The 18056-nt window shown below is 39.6% G+C and overlaps 1 protein-coding gene across 1 annotated transcript in view; it reads right to left on the reverse strand.

The window, feature by feature from the left end:
- The window catches only part of epha3 (eph receptor A3), an 85648-nt gene extending 77646 nt beyond the window's left edge, over nucleotides 1-8002 (reverse strand). The window contains exon 1 of the mRNA XM_062534661.1: nucleotides 7877-8002. Within this exon, the coding sequence (XP_062390645.1) occupies nucleotides 7877-7961 (85 nt within the window). The 5' untranslated portion in view covers nucleotides 7962-8002. The remainder of the gene's footprint in view (nucleotides 1-7876) is intronic.
- Nucleotides 8003-18056: the final 10054 nt, after the last annotated feature.

The raw sequence follows: 18056 nt of genomic DNA on the forward strand, positions 1-18056 counted from the left end.
AAGAAGAACGACAAATGAGTCTCCATTGCTTGTTAGCCTCAATTAGCCCCCCCCCCACCCTCCACTCTCCCATAAGAGATGCGCACAGTTCTGATCAACTGGGTATTTGCACAGCTGCAACACTGCCATGACTCCACAAAATCAAACAAACAGTGGACGGCTCGTCCCTTTGTGGAGGCAGCTCATCCTCTATCGGGCCGTATCAAAGCCCAGAGTCACGGCCGGGGCAGAGATTGTGTGGAGCGCTGTGAAGAGTCCGCTACACGGGAGACCCATTATTCCCCTCCTCACAGCTCCAGCGCTGCTTTAAACTTGACCAGTGGGTGGTGTCTCTCATGTCGATATCTGTCCTATCGACTCCTTTGTAAGTGTGTTATTGCACTGATAGGTATCTGACACAAGGCAAAGGATTCCGCAAACGGTTCCCATTGTATGACAAGAGCCATCCAAATGAAACCCAATACTTTTTCCAACAATGGGCCGATTAGCTACTGAAATACTACGCCACAGTTTTCCTTCTGAGATGGTCAATCACATCAAATGTAAAACATGTGTTTATAAGGTATGAGCAAATATGAAAATATGCACAGAATCCAAGCAAAACTACATTAGGAAAATGTATGGAAAATGGAATGGAAAATGCAAGTCCAAATCTGAACTGCTGACCATGCCTTTTAGAATATTCTATTTTAATTTCCATTTGGAAAGAAAACGCGAGGGTGTACTAATGATATATCAAATATTTATGAGTCCAAAGAATACAACATGCATCCCTGCCTTGGCTGGACTGCACCTTATGTGCCAGAGAAGAGAACAAAGGCTTTAATGGGGGTACAGTAAACTCATAATCACATGTGACATGTGGAACACTGGCCTCTACCCCACTGACAACAACCTGCCACCACACAGACGCCACCCAATAGAAAGTGCAGAGAACTGAATGGCATTTTAGCCAAATCTAAAACACACGGCTGAAGCGTACACAATTACACCCTTATTCAACTTTGTGCTATGACAAAATATAGCTATATACTAGCTAAAACAATGGGATTAAAACATATCCAAGGATATGAATCAGTAATATTAGCAATTTAACAAATGTAAACAAACAGTCATTACAAACTAAATATCAAATACATTGGATGGGAAACTGGAAACTGTCTTAAAACTAAAAGAATGGTGAAAATGGTGGTGGTCTATACACATTTCTATTTCACAATAAGCAGGATGGGGGAAACCATAAACAAACTTCAGGACAAAATCTGCTCTAAAAAAATGGGCTGTACCTGAGAAGCCGCCAGCTGGCAGTGCATATACAGTAGACTGATTTCTATTAACTGTAATAAAGCTATCTGCTTCTGTCAGATAATAGCAGTTCGCATCCAGCTCCATTGGTTCCAATTTAACTTTCTCAATGAGCCGGGCAAACGTCTCAAATTGAGCCGACCGGGGGAATTTGAGAGCAGAAAATTAGATGGCTATATTGGTGAAGCAAATTCTCCAGCTGTAAGAGGCAGCAGGAAATAACAGTGAAAGTTTCTGCCACAGTGAGGGCAGACCGGCTAGCAAACCCTTCCCAGCTACGCTCACAAACGCACAATTCTATACGGTAAGAACAATTATTAATTGCAACCTCAATGCCCATCTCTGAGAACAAATAACATGAGGTAAAACAGGGAAATCAATACGAGAGAGACACACTAATCTAGGATTGCAACCACAGACAAACCCATGGGCATCAATCTTGCTGATAAATCATTCCTGCACCAACAGCCATTGTTTCATTTCATTGACATGAGGCACCTTCATCGAACTATATCAGCTGCAGTGAGAAATGCAACTAAACTTTACATTAAAAAATACAACATGTAGAAGTTGAATCATCACTGCAAAAAAGGATTATTATTATTATTACTATTATTATTATTATTATTATTATTATTATTATGTTGTTGTTTTTTATCATCCCCTTAGAAATGTTAAAAAACAATATTTGAATAAAAACATGACCAGGACACAGATAACGGATATGACAAAACTCTTCTGCTCCCAAAGAGTTCCTATACAGTACATGATATGTGGTACCGTTCACAGTTTCGGATGACCTTCATCCTCCCAGGTAGTTAATTAAATCTCTATCTGAATTAAGATATGAAAATCTGCAGACTCATGTGGAAACAGACCCCAGACCCCCCCTTGAGTCCATGAGCCTGAAGACCGAGGAGTGAGGCCTGGCTTCATTAAAAGAGTCTCAAGTGTGAGTGTGAGACTCACAGTAGGGTCAGGAGATTATTTTGAAAAGGATTCTGGAGACAAGCAGAGGAAGATTCGGGGAGCGCGTTTCGGAGACTATACGCTGATCCCTCATGCTATACACCAGACCTTCCCCTATCGCTGGCTCAGCCAACCCACTGACTTGGCTGAATAAACAGAGGACCTTCATCAACTCACTCTGACTGGGAAATATTAGAAATCCTTGGGTCAACTGATGAGCAAGAGTGGGTAACAGAGCAACATTGTAAGTCATGACACATACAGCCACAATGCCCATGATAATGATGGTATCACATACACCAACTAAGCTATATTTGAACATCCCACTAAAAAAATCCAGAATGATGTATTAGGTACTATACAACAAAGTATTGTTTTTGCATTGTATGCCATTTCTCCCTGTCAGTTTCTCCCTCATTGCCCATTTAGCTTCATTGAAGCGCAACCACAGACTCATAAAGTAGTGACTAGCAAGTCCAATTGGTGGATAAATCCATTTTCTGTTTACTACTATGTTTCAGTAAAAATATTTATATTTTGCATCAGCGTATTGATAACACATCACAAGCATCTGTTGCTACGATATTTTGATACTCAATATTTGGTCTTACCCCTACTGATGTGATGAGCATATTAGTCATGTAAAAAATGTATCTACGTAAAATGCATTTTAAGATTTTTTGAAAAAATGTTCAGTGAAATTAACCATAAACTTTTGGCAATAGTTGCTAAGCTAGCAATATTTTTGCTCAACCCATCAGCATGCCATTGCTTAATGAACATACAGTATCATCATGAGAACAACTCCATATTTCTCCTCAGCATTACCAAGTGAATGGCCCTGAATATAAAGCGTGGCTGAGGCCCTTGACTGGCACAACTGAACCAATGACATGTGTATTGACAGTGTATTTAGTCAAGATCTCTCAGACAGCCTAACAACTAACATTTGACATCAAAAAAAATAAAATCTCAAAATCTCTGTGGTTGGTGTTTATAGATATAATTATGCATAAACGTGCGGTGATCATCATACAGATGTATTAAAGAAAGTAGGCTATGATGGCAGATCGGTATGTTCAATCTATACTGCATTCTGAATGTCACTAGACACTCCATTACAACACACAAATCAAGGATGATATTACACATTTCGAATCAATAAATGGTCAACTAAACTGACAATTACATAGCAGAGGATTAAAAGGGCAAAAATACACAGAAATGTAAAAAAGAAAAATTCATATGCAAGGGTACAACTCTAACTGGCTGCACCTACAGTGGTGGCAATGAAGTATTAAACTACAGGCCATGAATTATTCAGTTCAGTCTTGCTGTGTCTGAAGCTATAGCTTCTGCTAACCCTGTCTCCAAAGCTCACAGCCCCTCTACCATCAGTCTTCGCTAGCCAGCACCGAGTAGGGCTGGCCTTTCTGATGGCCTGCTACACCACAACAGACCTCAAGATACATAGTCTACACAAGTTATTAGCAATCCCAGGTGCCATAGCTCTGAAAAAATGTTAATTTCCCTAGCAGGATGCCAGGCAGCTCCATACATTGTCTACGTGTTGGTGGCTGGCACCACATGTAAATATGCATTGTTGTGGACATGGTTGCAGAGCTTCATGACCAGTTTTCTGTATCACACCACTAATTTAACCCCTTTCTTACTATAGGCAATATCCAAATCCCAGGGAGATGTTGAATATTACTGTAACTGTTAAACACAGACTTGTATGGTTCTCAAAGTAGGCTATGGTTGGTAATCTGACTAATATTTGAGATAAAAACAAAACTAGTGAAATATACTGACTCAAAATGCAAGTTATCATAAAGGTATCTGAAGTTCAACAAAAAGCCTGCTAAGTGAATGACATTTTCCCTATTAAACACAACATTCACTGCCCTGTTTGAAAGAAGACAAAAACACTTTCCATTTTCCTTGTGTTGCTTATACATTGGAAAATAATTCAAGTGGGTGTTCTTTCTCCAGTTTGAAAATAAAATGTACAATAGCCAAGGGGTGCTTCATGTATTTGACAATCTTAACTATGTATCCAAATAGTTTTATTTAGATAATGTATTCAGTGATTAAATTATATTTTCAATTATCATAACTAACTGTGAACATTCACAAAGCAGTATAATACAAAAAATTGTAAATATGCCAACACAATAAACAAAATCCTAATCCTAATAGAGGCTAGTGCGCTTTTCATCTATGCTGACATATCTGTCATGTTGCTTTTTTAAGGCATTTTGTTGTTGCTGTTGCTGTTGTTGTTGTTGTTGCTTTGAAGAGCCAACCAATACAGCTTAGAGGACTGTTCTAAAATAAAACATAGTAGGAAATATCTAAATTATAGGCCTAGCCGGCTGTTCACATAGGCTACACGTTAAGAAAACAAATGCGCCAAGTGCGTCGGCTGGATAGCTGAGTGGGTAAAAGTTAAACTATGGGTCTGGGGGAAAAATCCAACAAAACACATTATTATTATTATCTATATGTTTTTATGCTTTACAAGGTGGTGACCTCAGCAACTCTGTAGGCTATGTTTCATTTGTGTAGGCTACAGGTTATTGATAATCAGCCATGTGACCTTTAACAATACATACATTTCCCTAGTTCACCATTCAAGATCGCTAATAGGCTTAATACAATAACATGAAAGGTGAATCGAAGGCGAATGTTAGGCTGCGCTCTCCTACGACGTCTTGTTCTTGGACTGCATAAATAAATGGAAGAAATGTGTATTTGATTGGATCAAGGCAGTGTTTCATTATAAGCTTTTAACATCTGCATTAGCTTAAAATGTGCTGGTTGTGCCTGGGCCTGAACTCGGTTCAGTGGATGAGTTTATTGTAGGGTTATTCGGCTGTAGACTATGACATTATTTAGGCCAATTCCTTTGTTTTACATTTCGATGAGGAGCAGATAGCCTAAAGCTCTTTTTTTAAACGGACATATTTTAAGGGGTGCCCTTTGGTCAGCCATCTTTCAGGCCCATAGCCTACTATTAAAATGTTGAAGTGGCAAAAGTAGCGTCACATACAAATGGCCAGTTTTGGAATTAGGTCTACCCACGCGGCTGTAGGCTATTGTTGTTGCGCTTTGATATCTAGCTACGGCCGTGATAGAAAACCATTTTATCAAACACAGCCTGCATGCTGTCAAGATTTCCTGAAGAGTAGCCTTCTCGTGAAGCCTATTTGTACAGATGAAACTTTGAAGGAAGCAATATACTAGACTTTAATACCAACACACATTTCAATCAATTGCCATTCAGGTAGGCCATGTTTTTGTTTTACTTTGTAGTTGTTGTATTTGATAAATAGCCGATTTATTCCTTAACTTTCTTCTGCTGTCGTCTACATTTACAGTACACAACACTCTACTGCATCTTGAACTCTGTCAGTCAGTGCGGCCTGACTATCAGTGGCTTTTTCAATGACATGATATGGCAGAAAAAGTCAATCATTCCTTTCTTATTTTCTTTTCAGTTCAATTGGGTTCGGTCGAATTTCAAAGCCATGTGGCTCGATACTGACACTCACTGGTGAATCATTCACCCTGATAGACTACATACTTTCCTCGAAGAAAAAGCATTACAGTCAATCACAATGCGGCCTAATATCAGTGGGAAACGCAACGAAAGAAATGCTCGTCTTTTCTGAGTCTAGGAGTGTGTGCGTCGGCCACCCCCTACCAAAGGCTAGATAATTTGTCCAGCCTGTACAATGGACCATCCATGTCAAACCTTAAGAGTCTATAAAAATTGGTCAACATTTAGAGGTGTTATTTCTCATTACACGATGTGTTAAATCCACATAAAACTGAGACGAGCAGATAGGTAGAGTACTGTAGCCTATAGTCACTGATTAAATAAGGCGTTTTGAAATTATTCAATTTAAGACAGATATCAAAACTTCTGATACGATTGCCCCAATCTACATTATAAAGAGAAGAAAGCCATATGATAGCCTTCTGACGAAATGTACATAAAGAAACAGGCACTCAATGTAGATCATATGAAAGCTATAGGCCTATGTATAAAAGCTAAAATCATAAGAAGGCCACAGAAAAGTGAATCGACTGGAAGTATTCTGGATACCATGTCATCTGAGCTACGAATACTGAGCAACTTTTCCTGCCAAAAGGAACGGTCTATCGAAACTTTCTCATGCTAAATGTCCATAAGTAAGAGAAGGTCGCTAAGTATTCAGTTCTCAATTCTATTAAACGCATAATACGTGTAGGCCTACTATTCTGTCTTTGAGTCCTCGCGTGCTGGTAGGCTAAATTATGTGGTCATAAGTCCTATTAACTCTTGTTTTAAAGTCCAGATAATAATCCTACTAGTGCTGACAAACTAGCGGGGTAGTTTATTTATCGTGATTCATCATTTGACACTTTTGTTTCTGAGTTTGAAATACTGTAACCTGATTTTAGGCTATCATCCTATCGCCTTAGGTTTACAATCAACGCAACATTCGTTGTTTTAATACTTTTTAAACAGTGAAAATGATGGCAACCAATTTTTGCTGCAAAGGATAAATAGGAATTGTATTTAGGCTATATTAAGGGGCCAACATAACCAACTAATGGAAGGTGTCTCGTAAAAACTTGTGTTGCGCGCGCGACTCTCTCTCTCTCTCTCCCTGTGTGTGTGTAATGTGTGTGTGTGTGTGTGTGTGTGTGTGTGTGTGTGTGTGTGTGTGTGTGTGTGTGTGTGTGTGTGTGTGTGTGTTTAAGTTGTGTAGGCACAATACAGGACTAAAACCAGTAATATCATAGAAGAATATCTGAGCCAAACATTTGTGTTAATAGCAAGTGCCAACTTCGCGCAGCACTTGACTTGGCACTTGTGAGCCAGCACGCGGATAGGGCTGCATGCAACTGTTTACACTCCGATGTTGTTACTTTCAGTTTCTACGTTAATATAAACACTCTTACAGCCAGATGGTAATTAATAAATTAATCAATATGAAACTGACAAAGGTTTGATTTTTTAAAGTGACGACTTGCGTGTTTATGCTATACTGTATAAGGCATTATAAAAGCTATACGACAGGAGCAAACAGCCAAGAGCGAGGATGTCGTCCACATTTCATCTTAAATATGAAGTGATTGTTCCGTAGCCCGACATGCACATCGTTTCACTTTTTCAGAAAGCACAAGCTATTTATTTAGAGAGCCGTGATTATGTTGTCACAACAGTAACGATCAAGTGGGGCCGCCAATCGCTCATTGCTCTTTTAAAGTCGGATTGACAAAGTGTTCGCTTTAATTTATCAGCCAAGCATAGGTGTTTATTCATTTGGATGCTTTAACGAGAGTCGTGAACAGTAAATCAGTCACCAATTCCTCTCACATTTTGCATCAGAAAGAACCACATGGCAGTTCTCACAAAGCCTATTAAAAATTTGAAATATGAATCCAAACGTCTGGTGTTAACCGTCCCGTTGACTACGGCTACAGCTACATCTTCTCCGACAGAATCATTCTACAATCCTAATCTCAAAAGGAGCCACGGCGTGCCATTTATTCTAACTACCGCAATTTCATCTCTCAGAATCTCTACTTCCGAACGTATCCTTACCTTCATTGGAAGGGTGAATGCTGAGTTCTGCGCGGCTAATAAACAAGCAGAGAAACAAAAAAAGTATTAAGGGTTTGCAATCCATGATGGCAGTTCAGAGGGCAAAACGAGGTACATAACTCCATGAAGCATGCCAGTGATGTGAGGGCTTCGAATCCGACACAAGTTACCATTCTCGGCTCAGAGGCTGATGTCAAGTTTGACACCGGAGATGAGGAGGAGTCTGCGCGCTCCCTTCGTCTTTGCTTTCGCCGTGGGCTTCCCTTTTCCGCTGGGTCCTATAAACCAGACATTGTACATCAGGACCCAGAAGTTCAGGAGAGGTCACGTCATAAGTAAGGAAACATGGCACAGGCCTATGACATTGCACACTAGGCATTAGACTAGGCAGTAAATACAACGTCTAAGGAATTCAAATTAAAAACCTATACAATACCTGTAGAATGAGAATTCCAGATAGCCTATATCCTTTAGGGTGATAATGGACATTGGCACCAACGATTATTATTATTTTTTCGTGATTTTGTGAAAACCAGTTTGAAATTCACAACACTGGCAGAAAAAACTCCAGACTCCAGCCTAGCCTACTGTATGGTTACGCTTTGTCTGAGTTCCTGGGTGCCATGCACATCAATTATATAAATATAAAGCCTATATATAAATCCAGGAACCACACTGACCAGCTGCACACAGAAGATGTAGTGTTGGGTATGAACTTGAAAGTGTCTCATATTGCATCTGTTTTCAAGCACTCATAACACTTCTTGCTGTTGTTGTTGTTGTTGTTGTTGTTGTTGTTTTATTTAAAGAAATTATCTGAGAGTGACTGATCCATCAATGTGCTTACAAGGTTGCCATTAGGGTTTCTTTATGATATTCAATCATAATTTCCCCCTTTTCAAAGCATACCACAATGCTAATTAGATGAAAAGTCATCCAGGTGCACTTCTTTGTTTGTGCTCTTGGTAGTTAGGCTACTGTAATTAGTAAGTGTCATCATTATTACAACGTTTTCTTACAGCATGGTACAAAAAAGGATTTATGTTTAATATTTCTTTCTTCCTTTCTTCTGGAAAATAAACGGTAGTTTACCAATGTTACAGTAAGATGTACTAGAAGTAATAAAGACAAATAAAACATTTAGCCTACCCTGGAGATATGTCAGTTATTTGAACCAAAATGACTGAAAATCACAGTTTGAACTCGTAGTAGTAGTATTTTGTAGTATTTTATTATATTATTTTTATTTGCAATGTTTTTTTTTTTATTTTGTTTATTATGCAAACATAAAGTCTAAAACCTATACACATGAATAACATGTAATTGAGGGAAAAAAACCATCCCGTAAGCAAGTATATTATTTGGGCAAGGTAAAAGCAGGAGAAAGTTGGTCTTACTGGGTATCATGTATGCCAATCCACTTTCCTAAATCAGATTTCTGTACTGAACCATGTATTATGAATAGCAAACCAAAATTGACTACTGTATGCTATACTGTATACTATTCTTCCAAATTGGAATCTGTGACCTGAAATATTAATGAAAATATCTGAAAATTAGTTTGATGATTTAACAGTTTAAACTTCTTAGATGGGAGTGTCAGTATGCCAGTATTCAAGAGTGTTCTGATAATGCTGAATCGTGATTTCAAAAACAATCCATCCAAATCGGGAGTGATGTATTTCACTTTCTACTAGTCTATGGCTATTACACTGTGTAGTTGTGGGCAGTATGTGTCTATACAGTTGTATTACTACATCAGTTTTCTGTTTTAAGCTAAATCCACTCCATTGTCAAACATCTTACCAACACAGTTGCCGCTCCCTTTCCCTTCCTTTACTCTCAGCCGCTACCTATCATGTTTTTGACAGCAATAAACCAGAATGACTTTGATATTTGCGATGAAATGCCATGATGAAAACCTGGTTTGAATCTAATGTCTCAGTAGTTCTGTTTCAATCTCGAAATCTTTTTTACACAGAAGGAATGTCTGACGAACCTGGGCAGAAGCCCAGATGGCCCAGAGGGACACTCCCTTATACCAGACTGAATTCTCCTCTAGTCCGCTAGCCTATCAGCCTATTGTTCCACATCAGATTCCCGATCTCAAAGGGTTGGAGTGCTAGACAAGGACCCAAATGTAGCAATCTATTTAACAACTAAACATGTCCAGAGTTTAATTTATGGAGGAAAACGCTAAACAAGGGGGGGGCAAACCAGCAAAACTGGTACAGAAGAGGGAAAAAACGTTTGCATGTCTTGAAGCCATTGAGGTTTTGTCTCAAAGAGTGTGGTCCCACCAAGAGCCATGAGTAGAGCTTATTATAGCGTGTGAAAGTTGCGTGGGATCAGTTTTACTGAACAAAGTATAGTATATATAATATACAGTATATACTGTATATATATATATATATAGAGAGAGAGAGAGAGAGAGAGAGAGAGAGAGAGAGAGAGAGAGAGAGAATTGTGCATTGCTTTTCAGGAATCCAATTTTGACATCACAAAATCAACAATCAATTAGATAAACATTGTGAACCCCTTAATGTCATAATCCCTATTTCATTTTGCCGTCTAAGCATGAGAAAATGTTGTGTGTTGTATTCCCTCCAGAGCAAAAGTAATACTGTGGTCAGTTAGGCGTACATTTACTGGGCAATCACACCCATGACTCCTGCTTTATAGCCTTATGGAGAGAGTTGCAGTGGCAGTTATGGATTTTCTGTCAATACTACATACATGATTTTAGTTTGGATATATCATTGTCTGTCTCACACATTACAACAATGCTGATTTTAGATAATTAATTGAATTAACTTACAATGTGATAAAATGTAACTAGTTTAACATGAGCTGTAATTATCATTCAACAACTTTACTGGTATTCAGAGGTCAAATTAAATAATTTGGCTTTCGGAGAGAGAGAAACCGTGCGGATCACAAGTGTGCAAAGACATGTACAGTACACTGCCCCCCAGAGGACCAGAGGCACACATAAGCACTACGTCTGTGAACTTGCGGGGGCACTGACTCAAAGCAATTACACACTTCCTGGTACAGCATCTGCATTCCTGCACTTTGACCATGACACGTTAGACACTGAGGGTAGCTGGGTATGATGTATAGTGCAAATGGCTGACAGGGAGAGAGAGGAAGGCCCACATATAAATTGGTTGTCCTATACACAAATTTACCAAAGTGAAGACTGTGAGAAACGGTTGATTGCTAATGTTTGGTTCTCACTTAAGTACCCACCCTGGTTTGGCTGAAAACCTCCAACACTCCAAAACCTGGGAAGTCTTACTGGCCAATTCATTAATTATGGTTTTCATAATTACATTTGACATTTTAGGGTAGACAGCTGGAATTCGATGGGAAAAACTGTACCAGTCTGTCATAAAGAAATGTCCTCCTCACAGAGAATAGACTAATTGCCTCAATGGTGTGTTTTGTAGTGTCTTACAGTAAATACTTTTTTTTTTTAAATAATTCACTTGTATTGCATTCCCAGATTTACAGTTTTTTACAATCACTTTGCTACTATTTTCAGAACCTTGATGTCATTTTTCACAACTCTAGACACAAAACTCACAACCAATGATCAAAATGCACATTTTTCAAAACTCTAACCCTTTTCTCAATTGCTTGGATACAATACACATACAACTTAGATCATTTGTTCATTCAACAAAACTCACCTGTTCAATAAGATACAACTTAACATCAAAGTACTACTATTTCAAAAGGCAATTCACACATTACATTTCAAATGAACGTCTATTCATTTCCTTACAATGATCTAACTATCAATTGATACAACTGCTCAAAATGATAAGTAACTGTTGCATTACTCTTATGCAGTTGTATGGAAACACGAAACAGACACACAATCTTCCATGTTTACTGCAAATCATGAAGGTTTCAAGATACTGTAACGAGATTCATTGTCACCAATTAGCGTGGAGTATGAACCAATTAGACTACAATATCCATGGATGTAGCCTAATATTTTATGTCTTTATATAAAAAATATATATTTTTCATATTTTATATTTTCATCAGGCTGTCTTTTCTTTTCTATTTCATAGCTAATTATTTTTACTTTGCATCAATATATTACAAACTTTGATCAATGATTCCACTGTGTCTGTAGTATTCTCACTACTACTGCAGTACTTTTACAGAGATGTGTTTACTGTACTGTTCCTGTAGTACCATAATGAAACCTGTATCACCTATTTTGTTGTACAATATCTAATGATTGTACGAACAATGACACAATGAAACTATCGGTTGCTTGTGTGCGGGTGATCTATAGTTATGTTTCAGTGGTATTTCACAGTAAATTCGTTTTTTGAACCAATGATTGTGCAATTGCAAGATTTCTTTGAAGATGTGAATGTACGATCCAATGTTTTTAACATTAGAGGGCCTGTGTTACAAGTGATAACCGTTTTGAGTTTTGTGTCTAGAGTTTTGAAAAATGACATCAAGGTTCTGAAAATAGTAGCAAAGTAATTGTAAAAAACTGTAACACCTCAGGTGATTTGCATGTCTAGAGAATAATATGAGTTTAGTGGTCAACTTGATTATTGTTTCCACATTGAACTTCTTTCAAATTAACCTGAGAAAATAATCAGAGAAATCATGAGAACTAAAATAAAGCCGTTCCAGAGAGCAATACAATTACCATTGTGTGTGTGTGTGTGTGTGTGTGTGTGTGTGTGTGTGTGTGTGTGTGTGTGTGTGTGTGTGTGTGTGTGTGTGTGTGTGTGTGTCTGTGTGTGTGTGTGAGTGTGTGTGTGTGTGTGTACATGTATGTGTGTGTGTGTGTGTGTGTGTGTGTGTGTGTGTGTGTGTGTGTGTGTACGTACAAGAGTGTGTTTCTGTCTGAATATAGCATACTTTCCAGAGATGAGAAGCTGAACCCCTCCAAAGTAGCCTACAGTTAATTACAACAGAGCAGCATGTGCACAGTCCAGCAGACATTTCTATCACTCTGACTGGCCCTGCTCTTTCCCTCTCAGCTTCCTTAACTGGTCAAGATAATTACATATGGGCCATCCGCTCACCCCACCTCACACTCAAAGTGGGTTAATGTTTTGGTGGTACAGGTCTGGTTGGCATTCCTGAAATCCCCCCCCCCCCCTCTCTCTCTCTCTCTCTCTGTGTCTGTCTGTCTCTCTCTCTCTCCCTCTCTCTGCTTATTTGTTTAGGAGTTTTTTTGAAAATAGGTCTCCTGGTATCATGGATTTAAATCCCTGTTGAACTAGCGCTTGTTGTTGCCCAAACATTGGAGTCCATCGGCGTCCTCTCCATGTGTATTCTTTTCGACAGGGAGGAGATTATAAGCATTTATCTTCATTACCACATTAGCTTACTGCTTCCCCATCGCAGCTCTTGGGAGATATATACGTAATTGCTCTGATAGCCTGCAAATAAAAACACAAAAGGATGTCAGGAAGTTATAGAGGTTCCTATAGCTTCACCTTGACTTCTCTTTCCTTTGAGGGCTATGGCATGGACATGGCTTGAGTCCAACAGCAAGACATTCATTTGGTTCAGCGCAGTGGACAGTCTATATCAAAGCTATTTATCAGAACATTCACTTCAAAGAGCAGTCCTCATTGAGAGTGTTAAGATTAAAAGCTTTTTGGTTTTTATCACATATAATGAATACACCTCTCATTCCAAAGGAATAAAGGATTACTCCAAAGAATGAGCTCTATTAGTTTTCACATTCACTCACTTTTTTGCAAAACAAAGATAAAAAAAAACTTTACAGATGCACTATGCAACTTTTTACTGCAAGCTCCACAACATACATTTTATTTCCTATAGAAAGTATGTAGAGTGGTGAGTTGCTTAACAGCAGGTGTTAGTCCCAGCAGTTTCCCCACTGCTCATTTGCCCACACATATACACATACACACACATACATGTACTGTAAGATACATTCATGTGCATTAGCATAACCTTATGTATATAGTTCAGAACAGAAAACCAGCATGAATATGGGTTGCAAAAACAGTCACCCAGCTCCGAGGCATTTTACGCCCATGGTAACATCTTTCTGACACTCTGTGTTATCATCAAGTCCTTACGACATACCACGCAACCTACTACCCCCTACAGCGAGCTCCAAACTGACACACAATTAAAAATGGCCATGTTAAGAGACACCCCGGAGTAGGGGAGCTTGCGTGACTTGCATTCTCATGTCCCAGGGCAGGCAGGGATGGAGGGAGAGGGAACGATGCGTGGCTAATTCTCCCAGGCCAGTCAGAATGGATGAAGTGTAAAACTGAATGTGCATTTTCTCCCTCTATCTTTCTGTTTGTCTCTGTCTCTGTCTCTGTCTCCATCTCTCACTCATTGGACTGAACCACCTCACGGGTTCAGGAAGATGGAGACATGGAAGTGTCCACTCCATGCACACAATAGGATGATGTATCCAAGAGCAGGCAGTTCATCATGGAGTCACCACACTTCCTTTCAATGGGTTGACACGCTCAAAACGTCTTTCTCATTCAACATATTCTGTCGAAGTGAAATTAACATGCAAATGCTGAGCCCTGTGAAATTGCTTGACTGGTCTCCAGTAAAGGGGTAATTTTGTGAAACTTCCATGGGATTGCTCAGACTCTCTGGGAGCCATGTGTACCTCAGGCACAAAGATTCTCCTCTCAACATGCCTCTCTGTTCCAGAGAGAGCGGCACCACACCCACTCTGAGCAAAGCACAGCACCAATATGACACACAGCCACAAATATTAGACATTCAATGAGCCATAATGTCTGACTCAAGCGCTTTTGTATAACCTCACCTTCTCGCAGACCCTACATCACATGAAGATATGACACTATGTTGAGGCTCGAAGATAGTGAGCTAATGACAGACAGTGGGAGGCTGACTTAGCGCTAAAGCCTCTGTCACATAGCTGTGCTGTTCATTGGGAACATCCCACAATGATTCATATCAGTACATCACACAGCCGCCCTCCCAAAAATGAAGGCTGACTGCCAGAGATGAACAGAACAACTGCACATGAGAACACAACATCACTAGCCTGGCAATCACCAGAATCTCAAAAGACAATTGGTCTGGGAATGCTTCATTCACTTCCAATCTCCAAGGGGCATAACCAGCAGCTAAAGTAAACATCAACTGGTACATTAAACTCTTCACAAATCCTTTCAGAAGTGCAGCAAGCACGTGTTTCTTGTAAAAAAAAAAAAAATGGCCTACAACAAGTCTGTGTCATTTAGTAGTGACCCCACAGCAAAGGCTTCGGTTGTGTTCAATTGTGCTCCTGACCGCACGTCCCCATCTGTCATCATACTGTATAAAGCTTGCCCCATGAATCGCCAGATGGATGTGCAGAGCCAATTCAAGTACAATTTCAGATTTGTCTATAAGTTAACCCGGCCCACAACGTCCATGTTTTACTGTTTTGTCTTACTTACAACATCTCAGGATTACTGTAAACTCCCGCCACTGAAAAAGTCAGATAGCTCACAGACAGCTTCACATGTGAAGCATGCAATGCTTCACAATAAAACATACTTTTCAATAAGTTGGTATCCTCAATATGAGTCTATCATTTAAAAATAATCATTTTGAAACTGGGTACATGGCATGTGTAATACATCCCCACATGAACTAGTGCCAATTTAATCACCGGGCAAAAACACCTTGCTTATCACATGCCATACAACACAGCTACAGGCAAACACTTATGACTCAGAGCACAGACAAGGAGGTTCTCAGTACACGGACTCCTTTTAAAGTCACATTATTTTCACTAAATTTCGGGAATGCCAAAGTCTCAAAGCGTTTCAAGTAAACCTTGTCCCTCTAGATGTTGATGCTACAGTACAAATCACTCCAACATGTCAATAAATTAGCAAATATTGGTATTATCCTCTGTTGTCTCTGGGTGTTTTCCACAGCATGGTCTTACATAGTGCCTAGCCTTTTAAGATTTAAATGAATGTCTCAGTCTAAAACATTGACATGCACCCTGAGGTGAAAATAATTATAATAAACATTGCATGTCTTCCATAACTACATTTTACTAAACAACAAAAACATCATACACAGATAAACATGCATTAACTGAAAGTGTCAGTCATTCTGAGCCAGTTATGTGGTAAATTGGACATGAAGTCTGAGCAGTTGTAGCACGGAGGAGAGCGGAGACCTCCTGAGCCAGGTCGTTAGGCAGGGTCATTAGTAGGTCGTCCGACATGTTTTCATTCGCCAGTGAACTGCGGGAGGTCAATTGCCACTAAATTACTAGCCAATGCTGGGAAAAGAGTGAACAGATAATTAGTTCATTCTCTCAGTCCAGGCGATTAACTTTGTTCTAAGAGACAACTAAATGACTGGGATACCAATATCTCAATTAGGCCAGTGTTTTGCACTGAATGGACGATGCCTCAGAGGTAAAGACCTATAACATTACACGCAACTTTCATGTAGGCACTCAGTCTAAATTTACCTCTTCTGAACACGCGAGCAGGCTGAGTTGTGTGAGAAAGGCTGAAGCTCTGGCTGCTTAATTAAATTCAAAGTGATATTTTGGATCTGGGGGGCCGAAGGATTAATGTCCATCTGAGTTTGCATTGTACTTTATTGCAAGCTGTATCAGGATGCTAGCAATTAGCGATAATGGGGCTATTGCTTGGCAAAAAAAAGTTTGAAACGTGCATGTTTAAATCAGCAACAACATGAGTGTGCACTGATGGGACAGTGTTCAACCGACGGATGTCCAATGTATTTTTAGAAGAGCATGGGCCCGTGGAGTTAGTGTCACTGACCACAACAATAGAGCTGAAGATTTAGAGGACCGATGTCATAGAAAAGGAGGCAGTCACACTGGCCGCAGGTTTTTCTATTTTAGATTCAAGCCTCTATTATTCATGCTCCCTGACTGAAGATAATTAACTTCAACGTTTTTGGGGGAGCAGACAGATTTCACACCCACTGGTGGGGCAGGAGTGGCCTCGACCGTGCCAAAGCTCCATCCCATCTGCTTACATTGTCTCTGCATTGTCTCTGCATGTTGTGATCCAAACATACTTTTTGTTAAAATTTGTAAAAATAACTTGGCTTTGTCCTCTCTTGCGAACTGGAAGAGAAAGAGGGAAAGAGATGAGCAACAAAATGGAGAATATGGGCAGGGTATTTAGGGGCAACGATTTTCCTTAAAGTTGACAGGGACATGGATTATGATTTAGATGGAACAGATTGGTGAGAGGTCATCTAGGGTTAAGGAAGGGTATGTGCATATGTAACAGACTAGGCTGTTTATAAAGTACATTAGTATGAGGGAGGAAAATAAAGGCATAAGGAGTAAATAAATTGTAAATAAAAAGGAGTAAAAATAAATATATAGTGCAATTCAAGAGTGTATCCCTGGGAACACTAGAGCATTTGTTGCTAACTAAACTAAACTAAACTAAAATGTTAGACCAGTAGGCCTACTCCTCATCATTATGCACACAACTGCAGGATGGTGTCTTTCAGGACGTTCCTTGATTATTCTAAGTGAACAGTTGTAGAGAAGGATTATAGAAAGAAACGATTAGCTTATCAGATCATCTGGTTCCATGGATGGGAGGGGAGCAATCGGAACATAAAGCCAGCTAAATGCTATTTTATAAATAAGCATTGTCCGCAACAGCTTGAACGAGACTGGCAGAATACCCGCCCCCTGCCTCTTCTCCTCCCGCTCCACCTCTCTCCATCTTCTCACATGACACATTGTCACTTTCTCTCCTCTCACCTCCGGTTCTCACCCCCCCCACCCTCCCTCCATCATTCTGCATATGCTTCGCCATCACTCCCTTTCTCTCTCTCTCTCTCTCTCTGCCTCTTGTCCGTCTCCGAGTGTTTCCACACATTTCCACACTAGCTTGGCTGCTCGTCTCCTAATTAGAGCCACAGGCATGTGGGAAGCAGAGAGCCATTCCAAACACACAGATTGTCTTCCCTCGCTACAAGATGGGCATCTTTGCCTTCTTGTCCCTTTCACAAAAAGACATCAGGATGTAAATGCATACAACATGCTGGGAAAAATCAGAAAAGCTGTCAGTTTTAGTTAAACAAGGTAACAAATGAGACAGTGACATTGTCAACATTGTGGCAAAATGAAAAAAAAAATAGCCACATTATAAAT

This window comes from Sardina pilchardus, chromosome 4 (genome assembly GCF_963854185.1).
Source record: "Sardina pilchardus chromosome 4, fSarPil1.1, whole genome shotgun sequence".
NCBI classification, from domain to species: domain Eukaryota; kingdom Metazoa; phylum Chordata; class Actinopteri; order Clupeiformes; family Clupeidae; genus Sardina; species Sardina pilchardus.